At 32.5% G+C, this 12,415-nt stretch overlaps 1 protein-coding gene across 1 annotated transcript in view; it reads left to right on the top strand.

Moving 5' to 3' along the window:
* LOC126888325 (beta-1,4-mannosyltransferase egh-like) overlaps positions 1-12,097 on the top strand; it is a 173,238-nt gene extending 161,141 nt beyond the window's left edge. Inside the window, exon 4 of the mRNA XM_050656460.1 lies at positions 11,476-12,097. Coding sequence (XP_050512417.1) covers positions 11,476-12,057 — 582 coding nt within the window. The 3' untranslated portion in view covers positions 12,058-12,097. The remainder of the gene's footprint in view (positions 1-11,475) is intronic.
* Positions 12,098-12,415: the final 318 nt, after the last annotated feature.

Below are 12,415 nucleotides of genomic sequence, written 5' to 3'. Positions count from 1 at the left end.
TATGGTCAACTCTCTTAGTAAATTCGTTTTTTTAAGGAAGTTGCATACTTACCCTCTATCTACTTTTGTTCCGGAAATCTGAATGTTGGCTATTCTAGTTTAATATTAAGCTAGAATAGCCACCTGTTTCTCTGAAGGGGTTGAAGCAATACATTTTTATTTCTCGTAATAAATTAGCAATTAATTAGCAACAAAAAAGGCCACCGGAAGCAACTCTCTATCTACTTTCGTTCCGGATATATGCATGTTGGCTATTCTAGCATAATATTAAGCTGAAATAGTCACCTGTTTCTCTGAAGGGGTTGAAGCAATAAATTTTTGATGAGAGACTAATAAGTTTCGAGACCGGTAGAGATGCTTGCAGCACTCTCTGATTGGACTAGAATATGGTTCGGCTGTATTTTCGTTTTGCAACGAAATTGAAAATGGTTATTCATTTTCGAAATTGAAAATGGTTATTCATTTTTTTCAATAAATTTTTATTTTGCATAATATAGCAATAAAATAGGCCGCCAGAAGCGACCAGCTATCTGCTTTCGCCCCTGAAATACTAGGGTTGTGTAGCTTAAGTATTCAACCGCAGTAGCCATTGTTGCCCTTCAGCGATGGCCTTCAGGGATGAAGCAAAAAAATCATTTTTGGGGTAGACCTGCAGCAGTTACTTAGGAAAAAAAATACCCAATTGGTCTTAGGGTTTTAACTGTAATTTTCGGTAATTTTCACTTTCTGTGAAATCCGCGGAATGATAACGATTGGGGTTGGGGGGTGAGTTTGTCAATTGTTATATACAACAAATTTCAGCAATTAACTAACAATAAAATATGCCGCTGGAAGCGACCCTCTATCTGCTTTCGTTTCTGAAATAGGAGTGTTGGGTATTGTAGCTTAAGTATTAAACCGCAGTAGCCATTGTTGCTCGTTAGGGGATGAAGCAAAAAATTCGTTTTTGACGTAGACCTGCGTAGAAGTTAATTAATTAGAAAAAATACCCACTTGGTTTTAAGTCGTTAAACTGGTTATTTTCAGTCTTTGTGAAATCCGGGAAACGATGATAATGGTAGGGGTTGAAGGGGGTGAGTTTACAAATTCTGGTATACTCCTCCTTTCAGCAATTAATTTAAAAAATAAAATATGCCGCCAGAAGCGACCCTCTATCTGCTTTCTTTCCTGAAATAGGACTGTTGGATATTGTAACCTCAAGTATTAAACCGTAATAGCCATTTTGGCTCGTTAGGGGATGAAGAAAAACATTCATTTTTGGCTTAAAACTGTAGCAATTAATAAGCAAAAAATACCCGCTTCCCTCTATCTACTTTTGTTCCTTAATATTAAGCTGGAATAGCCACCTGTTTCTCTGAAGGGGTTGAAGCTCTAAATTTGTAATTTGCGTAATAAATAAGCAATTAGTTAGCAATAAAATAGGCCGCCGGAAGCGACGCTCTATCTGCTTTCGTTACTGAAACAGGAGAACTGAGTGTTGTAGTTTAAGTATTCAACCGCAGTAGCCAATGTTGCTCGTTAGGGGATGAAGCAATACAATCGTTTTTGGCGTAGACCTGCAGCAGTTGCTTAGGAAAAAAATACCCACTTGGTCATAGGTTTTTAAACTAGTAATTTTGACTTTCTGTGAAATCCGGGGAATGATGACAACGGTGGGGGCTGGAGGGGGTGAGTTTGCAAATTGTTGTATACCTTATCTTTCAGAAATTAATTAGCAATAAAATATGCCGCTGGAAACAACCCTCTATCTGCTTTCGTTCCTGAAATAGGAGTGTTGGGTATTGTAGCTTAAGAATTAAACCGCAGTAGCCATTGTTTCTCGTTAGGGGATGAAGCAAAAAATTAGTTTTTGGCGTAGATCTGCAGCCGTTAATTAGAAAAAAAAATACCCACTTGGTTTTAAGTTTTTAAACTGATTATTTTCACGCTCTGTGAAATTCGTGGAACGATGATAACGGTAGGGGTTGGAGGGGGTGAGTTTATAAATACTGGTATAACCCATCTTTCAGCAATTAATTAAAAATTAAATATTCCGCCAGAAGCGACCCTCTATCTGCTATCTTTCCTGAAATAGCAGTGTTGAGTATTGCAGCCTTAAGTATTAAACCGCTGTAGCCATTGTGGCTCGTTAGGGGAGGAAGCAAAACACTCATTTTTGGCTTAGACATGTAGTAATTAATGAGCAAAAAATACGTACTTGGTTTTAGCTCTTTAAACTGGTTATTTTCACTTTTTGTGGATTCCAGGGAATGATGATAACGGTAGGGGTTGAAGGGGGTGAGTTTGTAAATTTTTGTAAACTCAATCTTTCAGCAATTAATTAGCAATAAAATATGCCGCCGGAAGCTAACCTATATAGTCCAGGGCTCATCTGTTTTGAGATGGACGTTGAGAGGTGACTCAAATTTTTTTGCAGAAATTGCTTGAAAATAACTTAAATAATATTATGTGAGTTATCCTCCCACTCAAAATGGTCCGGAGCATTGTATAAATAATCAAAATGTCAAAATATGGGGGAAAAATTCGATTTTTTTATTGGTTTTTTGATTATAACTTTAAAACTGTTCATTTTTGAGAAAAGTTTTACTGACATAAAAGTTGCATAATTAAATTTCCTACAATATAGAATTGGTTAAAAATTTAAAAAATAGTCACCCTTGTTGCAAAATAGCAATACTTGCGAAAAAAACCATACCAAAACAAGTATTCGCATTTTACGTTTTTCAACCATTTATGCTACACTTAGGACCTTCATATTTTACCCAATAAAACATTATGATATCTCAAAACAACACTGTAAATTTCATTAAGATCGGTTTAACAGATTTTGCAAAATAAATTTTGCAATCCAGCTTTCGCAAAAAAAAATCATTTTTTAAAAATGTTGCAGGACTGAAAATACAGCAGATAGTAAGTTAAATTTTTTTTTGCTTATAGAAGTGTACTGTACTTTTCATTTGCAATTTGCAAAATTAAAATCGAGTAATTACCACGGCGTCAGGAAATTGTTTAAATAAACATTAATTTTTGGTGCTACGCGCAGGACAGCGGTGTTCGATTCACACAAGTTGATTTCCACCAAAATTTCTTCTAATCTTTATCTAATATATTATTTTCTTACTCTATATTTTGTTGTATTTTAATATTTTAATTCCACAAAAATCAAACTAATTTTATTATTGTTTGTGAAATATTGTTTAAACAATTGCATATGTTTAAAAATAATAAACTTTTAGTCTCTAAGTTAAAATATATGAACAAAGAAAGTTTTTGCTAAAAAAAGTGTTATTTTAAAGGATAAAGTATGCGTTTTTATTTTGCAATAAACAAATTTATTTATTTATATCGAAATGTAATAAAAATTAAAATCTATTAATCATTATTAAAGGTCATTGAAATGCCCAATCAGAGCAAACTATCCGCTGTCCTGCGCGTAGCCCAATAATGAATGTTTATTTAAAAAAATTCCTGACGCCGTGGTAGTTAATCGATTTTAATTTTGCAAATTGCAAATAAAAGGTACAGTACACTTCTATACGTAAAAAAAAATTCAATTTGCTATCTGCTTTATTTTCAGTCCTGTAACATTTTGAATAAACGAATTTTTTTTGCGAAAGCTGGATTGCAAAATTTATTTTGCAAAATTTATTAAACCGATCTTAATCAAATTTACAGTATTATTTTAGTGTATCATAAAGTTTTTCTGAGTGAAATATGAAGGTCCTAAGTGTAGCATAAGTGGTTGAAAAAACGTAAAATGCGAATACTGGTTTTTGTATAGTTTTTTTCGCAATTATTGCTATTTTGCAACAAGGGTGACTATTTTTTAAATTAACAACCAATTCTATATTGTAGAAAATCTAATTATGCAACTTTTATGTCAGTACAACTTTTCTCGGAAATGAATACTTTTAAAGTTATAATCAAAAAACGAAGAAAAAAATCGAATTTTTCCTTCATTTTTTGACATTTTGATTATTTAAACAATGTTCCGGACCTTTTTGAGAGGGAGGATAACTCAAATATTATTATTTGAGTTATTTTCAAGCAATTTCTGCAAAAAAATTTGAGTCAACTCTCAACGTCCAAATGTACTAATATTTTTACAGATCCGCCCTGGTCTAATATCTACTTTCGCTCCGGAAATATGAATGTTGGCTATTCTAGCTTAATATTAAGCTGAAATGGCCACCTGTTTCTCTGAAAAGGTTGAAACAATAAATTTTTGTTTTGCGTAATAAATTAGAAATTAATTAGTAATAAAATAGGTCACCGGAAGAAACTCTCTATCTACTTTCGTTCCGGATATATGAATGTTGGGCTTTCTAGCTTAATATTAAGCTGCAATGGCCACCTGTTTCTCTGAAGGGGATGAAGCAATAAATTTTTGTTTTGCGTAATAAATTAGCAATTAATTAGCAATAAAATAGGCCGACGGAAGCAACTCTCTATCTACTTTCGTTCCGGATATATGAATGTTGGCCTTTCTAGCTTAATATTAAGCTGGAATGGCCACCTGTTTCTCTGGAGGGGATGAAGCAATAAAGTTTTGTTTTGCGTAATAAATTAGCAATTAATTAGCAATAAAATAGGCCACCGGAAGCAACTCTCTATCTATTTTCGTTCCGGATATATGAATGTTGGCCTTTCTAGCTTAATATTAAGCTGGAATGGCCACCTGTTTCTCTGAAGGGGATGAAGCAATAAATTTTTGTTTTGCGTAATAAATTAGCAATTAATTAGCAATAAAATAGGCCGCCGGAAGCAACTCTCTATCTACTTGCGTTCCGGATATACGAATGTTGGCCTTTCTAGCTTAATATTAAGCTGGAATGGCCACCTGTTTCTCTGAAGGGGATGAAGCAATAAATTTTTAATTTGCGTAATAAATTAGCAATAAAATAGCAAAAAAATATGTGGTGTGTCTTATGGCTCCCTTATGAAATGGTCTTTCTAGCTTAATAGACATCATTTTATGAACGATCAAAGTAGGCCTCGGATAGATAAGGTATATATATGTTACAGTTCAAGTTGATTCTCAGTTAGAGTTGACTCCAACTAGTTGGATCAACTCCAACTGAAACGAGCAGTAAAAGTTGATTTTAAAAATTTAAATCAACTTTTACTAGTTGCAGTTGACTCCTCCTGGATCGATTCAATAAATGTTGATTAAACGAGAATCTCAAGTGCATTTTTAATGAGTGTACATTTCTTTGTTTTGACCGTTTCAACACTTATTAGTATAGTCTGTAACGTCGCCCCCGTTAGGTAAATTATTCTGATTCGATTTTTTGCACAAACTTACTCAAATAAATACATCCGTATAACAATCCTTATAACAAATACACAGGGTGTCACGCGGTACCGCGGTCGAAAAATTGTTTAACCAATTTCAGTAAAGTCCGTCAGTAAAGTGACACTTTATCGAACGAGTCTGATATTACGAGCAGAGGAACAGACGCGTTCGATAAAGAGTATTGAGGTGGTGCGTACAAAATTGTATCGTCAATCATAAAAAACATTAACACTTACTTACAACTTTCAGGAAATTTTTTTAATTTTAGACGAAATAAAAAATTCGTATGACAGTAATGACAGTAATCACAGATGACTTTTGCATGATGGCCGGTTTTGATGTTTAATCGATAGTTTTATCAATATTGTATACCTACCTAATTACTAAATCTGTAAAGTTTTGATTTACTTTGTATGAATATAATTGGAAACACTACAGAATTTTACTTTTTGGCATAAATCTTATCAATAATAAGATAAATTTTGTACAATATTTTTAATAATTAAAGTAAATAAATTTTAATTTCACTCAAATAAATAATCGATTGCTGCCATTGACCACTTACATTCAATCTCGGTTAATTTGATTAATTATCGCGGCAGGTAAAGTAACATTCTTCTTTCAATACAACAAAGTGTTACTTTACTGTCGAAAATGAGGGCAAATGAGTACAATAATGAATGATTTTAGTGACGTTTGGCGATAAACAAAGATTTTAAACAAATTCGTAAAAATACACACACCGGCAAAATTAGCCGAACACCTTAAAAATGGGACATGTTTGATGTCTCGAGTTTCCTAAACCACTGATCCGATTTGGATGATTCTTTTAGTATGTTATAGCCGTATTATTTAAGAATATCGTTGTAATAATATTGTTGCTAGACAGGTAAATATCATTTTATACGGGGTGTACAAATCATGCTGTGTTTTTTCTTAAAGTTTGGAACACCCTGTGGAATATTCTAGCACATGTAAAATATTATAATTTACACTCGATTGTAGATTTAGGCTTTCTTAACATTTTTCTTTTTGATTCATTTACTTATGTGTAATAATAAAAAAGTTATGTGCGTTAAGAACTATCCATGTTTTTCATCAATAAATCCTCATAGTAGGGGAGGAAAGTATACTAAATTTGCAGTTACTCGAGCTTTATTGGAACCTATTGGATTGTGAAGAGTATGTGCTAAAATCAGAAAAAGTTAAGTAAAATTTTCCATAAACTGGGGGACTTTTCATTTTTTAATTTAATTTTCCATTTGAAGCAATCATTTTTCTCCGATTATAGCGCTATCTATCCATAATTAGAAAAAATGTGTCGAATAAAAGTTGCTAATTTTTACGTGAAGGATCCAAATCTGCAATAAAAATTGGGGGCTCCTATTTGGGATTTTAAATTAAATCCCCCACCCCACCTCCGTGGCGGTTCGTGAAACCCCACGGAGAGGGGAGGGGGTAAATTAAAAATTTTAAATACGAACACTGCGATATTTCGCGAAATGAACATCAGATCGTAAAACTGCAAAATACACCTATTCAATAGTTTTCAAAAATCTACCGAATGGCACCAAACACGATCCCGACGGAGGTGGGCTGGGGGGTTACTTTAAAATCTTAAATAGGAGACATCTGTACAAACTGAAAATTTAGCAGACTTTCCTCCCCTACTATGAGGATTTATTGAAAAAAAACATGGCTAGTTGTTAAAGCACATAACTTTTTTATTTTCCAACATAAGCAAATGAATCAAAAAAGAAAATGTTAAGAAAGCCTACAATCGAGTTTTAATTTTAAAATATTATATATACTAGAATATTCCACAGGGTGTTCCGAACTTTAAGAAAAAAAGACAGATGATTGTAACATCCGGTATAAAATGACATGTACCTGTCTAGCAACAATATTATTACACCGATATTCTTAACTAATAAGGCTATAACTTACTAAAAGAATCACTTAAATCGGACAACAGGTTTAGGAAATTCGAGACATCAAACATGTCCCATTTTTAAGGTGTTCGGCTAATTTTGCCGGTGTGTGTAATTTTTTCACTTCGTACAATGATTAGATCCGTTTGGCCTTTTTTCTCTAAAATTGACTGTTGTCGAGTTATTAGCTACTTAAAATTTGAAAAACGCCAAAATAACCATTTTCTAGGTTAAATAACTCGATTAAAGATAATTATTGTGAGCTGGATCTTGTAGAGGGGGCTATAAACTTTGATTTGGTCACTTTCTGATTTTCATAATAATAAATTATAACCGAGTTATTAAGCCTTGAAAATGGCTATTTGCGCATTTTTCAAATTTTAAATCGCGTATAACCCGACAACCATCAATTTTAGAGAAAAATCACAAAATACCTTTTTTTTGCTCAAAATAACCCAAACGATCTAAAAAAAATATTCGAAGTGAAAAAATTATTTTTGTGAATTTGTCTAAAAAGAATTGTTTAAACAATTTATCGATCAAGGTACTGCCTGGCACCCAGTAGATTTGTTATAAGGACCTCTTTTTGAGTAAGTTTGTGCAAAAATTTCGAATCGGAGTAATTTACCTAACGGGGGCGACGATACAGCCTAGACTACTTTGAACATATTCAGTAACATTTAATTTCTAGAATCGGCTGTTTTTGTGAATCAGAATCTAGTTTTACTAAATGGCTTTGGGAAGAGTATACTTTTCCTAGTTGGAGTCTACTTTTACTAGTAAATGTTGAATATAAATCTTCATTTTATATTTGTAATCAACTTTTACTGAAACCAGCCGTTAGAGTTGACTCCAACTAGTTGGAGTCAACTCCAACTGGATAATCAACTTGAACTGTAACATATACATTAAGGAAAGACATAAGGTAGCAGCAAAAGGTAATATTAAATTTGTATTTTTGTTATTCCGACGAAATATAACAAACAGTCGTAAATTTCTTTTCTGTTTAAAGCAAGAAGATACATTATGTTATATGGGCTTTCAATGTTCAATTGTAGAATTTTTCTGAACAGCTCATTGGATTGAGCCCTATATTTTTGCCAATCACAAAATATGTGATCCAGATAACCGATTTTATTACAAACTTCACAAAGATCACTCTCAAGTATTTTGATTTTATGTAAGTGTGCTGGATAACATGCATGACCAAACTTCATTCTACTAATAGTGGTTATGCTTTTGCGATTGTAATCGAACTTATTGTACCAAGGTTTTTTACTCAATTTGGTTTCTAGTCTGGTGTAACGTGTTAGATTTGTAAAGGCGTATTCTTGCCACAAGTAGGACCATTTTCTTATCATTTTATGTTTTGATATGTTTATTTGTTCATCCGTAGTTAATTGGCAATTTATCAGTTCCCCATTTCTATGCTTTCTTTGTCAATTTTATCTGCAATTTCATTGTTTGCTATTCCTGCGTGTGCTTTAACCCTGAAGAATTTTATAAATTTATTTTGATCTTGTAATTTTTTAATAATTGTTTGGATGTTAAAGATAATATCATTTGTTGTGTTTGAGTTGGATTTTAAAATTTTAAGAACTGAAAGTGAATCGGAGAAGATAATGGCATTCTGTTCCTCTTCCCGTTGTACATATTCTAGTACTTTTAGAATTACTATTGCCTTGGCTGTGTAGATAGATGTGTTTTTATGTAGCTTATAGTGTTTTTGTATACGTTTAGGTATTACGAAGGCACAACCTGTGTTGTCAGTGTTTTTTGATCCATCAGTGTATATTGTGACATTGTTTGGATGTTGGTCTAAAATTTGATTAATAACTATGTTGTTAGATGATGCTAATTCAGAGTAATATCATTTTATTATTTTTCTTTGAGAGAAAAGCGTTAAAACTCTCCGTAAAAAGCGAAGCCTTTAATTATAAAATCTTAAAATCATCTTTATAAAAAAAATTAAGCCAACATTTAATAATTCACTCAAAAAAATGGGCGGAATGCTTAAAACGTAGTAGATGCTATTGCTTCAGAAAATAGTCACTACTTTGTAGCATCTTCTTTTACATAAAAGTAGGTGCTTTTGTTGAGAAGAACTTACTACACAACAGAAGTACCTACTACTGAACAGAAGTATCTACTACAAAGCGTAACGCCAGTCGTGTCTGCATTACACCAATAGTGATGGAATTAGTTTTCCATGTGCTTGTAATTTGTGAATTCACATTTTTACGTACCAAATTATTAGAATTGTACATGAGTAAAAATGAGTGACTCAGATCCGAAGCGACAAAAGAGTTACGCGAGGATAAAAATGAACAAATGTTATTTGTTAATCTTCTTCAAGATTATTAAATTTTATTTGATAAAAGAATGACCCCAAAACAAGCATGACACACATTCATAAATGCTGCAATATTGTAACAAAAAAATACCTACGCCGAAGACGTCCACCAAACAACTTCACTTAAACTGAACCAAAATACTACTAAACAAGCACATAATTCAAAAGCGTAGTACATTTTTCTATGTAGGCTGGTAAATAGTAGCAAATACTACGGAGAAAATCAAATGGTTTTTAAGTGTAGTGAAAACTTCAAAAATGTAGTACGTACTTGAAGCTTTAGAATTTACTACATTTTATGCCACCATGGGCACTTTACTTTATAGCTAAACTCGTACCTATTTACGGTTATCGGAACAAACTCTTAGAAAATAATACTTTTATTTGAACTTTAATGACTTGAAATACTTGGATTTTCCATAAATAATATATAAACAATAAATAACTTTTAATTAATTGTACGCCTTAAATCAATTATTATTTTTCAAATACACTATCAATACTATTTAATAAACAAGTCTTTGATTGATTTTATTATCATCGTAAGCGAAAAAAGCGTTAAAAAGCAGTATCAGATTTTACTGCTATATCAAAATAGCGGGTCGGACACATCTCTACTTGTCACTGTCTTGAGTCTTCTCATAACATTATGTTCGAATGACTGCGTTCTATGACAAAGATAGCGAATGTTCGATTTCCACGGACATGGTGTCCATTTTTTTCGAATCCTGAAAAAACTAATAAATATTTTTAAAAAATTTAAACACAAAATGAAAGACTAAATTATTATCGAGGGCCGAAAGTCCCTTAGAATATATAAGAAGTTTCTTTCGAATGAGATATTTGAAATTAAAAATTACACTACATTTTCTCTTAGTTTTTCACCCCTGTAACTTATTAAAATAAACATTATAGAAGTTCTCAGGGACTTACGTCCCTCGCTAATAACGTAATCTTTCATTCTGCGTTTAAATTCTTCAAAAACACTTTTTAGTTTTCTCAGGATTCGAAAAAAATGAATTCCAATTTGAATAGCATTGCAGCCGAAAATACGTACCGATTCTACCTTACCGATTCTACCGATACGTACCTTTTAAAATTTTAAAATCGTTCTAAAATTTAAATTTCCCGCCAAAAACAAAAAAAAATCGGACAGAACTTTTTAAATCTTACAACTTTTTTATTTCAAATTTTTCGCTAGTTCTCGATGCGGCTGAGATAAAAAATATAAGCATAAAAACCCTAATTAGGCTCTAGGTGGGTCACATGACCACCTAGGGGGCTAAAAATTTTAGAAAGTTCTTTTTACTATATATGCTAAACGGTGACCTATATGGAATTCGAATCAAGTTGGGGGCACTTTTCATCATCTTACCCGGCTAGGCCCTTTCTTTTGAATTTCATAATAACCTCTGTAAGAGAGTAGCTTCGAGAATATCGGTCTTTCAGACACTTCTAAAGTTATCCAGTATATTCTTTTCTCAGGTTTTGTGACAAGTCCTACAAAAAATTTCATTCCAATAAAAAGATGTCATTCTGGAACAGTAACTGGCAACCATAATCTTGAATCTGATGCTGGCTCTTGTGTCGTAAATCTATTGGTTTCTTTAACCATGTATTTGACCAGAAAATTATCAAAAAATAATTCATAATAAGATAAGACTTCAAGTTGTTCAAGATTCAAAAGTGCAGTCAGGAGCTTCAATAACATTATGGAGCAAAGACTGGCTTGTTTGTGATAATGACATACCAATGTGTAGCTAACCTAAACAGATATCAACGTCACTGTCCTCCGAATTAGTTTTAATTTTTGTACCACTTTCTTCGGAACCACTTTAATATACTATACACTACACAAAAATAAATATTTACCTTTTATTTTCTTTGTGTTTTAGAACAGCGTTGAAAGAGAAGTGTCATTTGATCATGGTATTGAAAGTTGCATTGCCGAAGACAACTTCTTCGCAACTACGGCTGCCGGAAAAGGTTATAAATTTAACTTCATTCAAGGCCTAATGGTTGAAAAATCAGCATTTACTCTTAGTGACTTCATAAAGCAAAGAACACGTTGGAGCCAGGGACTGCTTTTACTTCTTAAATCTTCGAGAATCTCACCAAAGAACAAGTTGATGTTATACTTTTCATCTTTTCCTGTTTTTGCAGCACCTTTAATACTAGTTTCTTGTTTAGTATTACCATTTTTTCCTCTACCAACCCATCCCATCATAAATGTTTTGAAGGCATCATCAGCCTCTGTTTTTAGTTATACTTACATATTTGGTGTTGTAAAATCTTTTGACTTCAGAAGATTTGGTATAATCAAAGTCATTTTGCTTGCAATTGGATCATACCTACTGCTGCCATTTACGGGTATACTTCAATCAATCATAGCAATCCGATGTATATTTGGGAGAAAAGATCAATTTTATATTGTAAATAAAAATATGAAAGATGCAATAAGTTTGCAAAAAGTATAATAACTTTTTGCTCATTTGTTGTATGATTGTAAATGTGTAATTATTTTTGTTTTCTTCTTATTCTCGCTTCCTTTCTAGAATTTTTGGTTTTAATTTTTGGGTGTTAAGGAAGTACGTTAAGGAAAGAAGAAGAGTAAGATCTAAAACAGGATATGAAGATGTTTAATTGTATAAATAATTATTGTCCACAGCCATATTGTCCATATCTACATACAATAATGTATTGTATGTGATTGCAAAGAGTCGGTCCTGGAAGTCGAGAGTGAATATCTTGTAAAATTAGCACTCACAAAAATCAAAAATTCAGTAGTAAGGGAGTCAATGTTGATCAAAAGCTTGCATTGTTTCGGAAAAAATC

This window comes from Diabrotica virgifera, chromosome 7 (assembly GCF_917563875.1).
Source record: "Diabrotica virgifera virgifera chromosome 7, PGI_DIABVI_V3a".
NCBI lineage: Eukaryota > Metazoa > Arthropoda > Insecta > Coleoptera > Chrysomelidae > Diabrotica > Diabrotica virgifera.
Note: the sequence above shows the minus strand (reverse complement) of the source record. Positions and strands in the feature narration are given on the sequence as shown.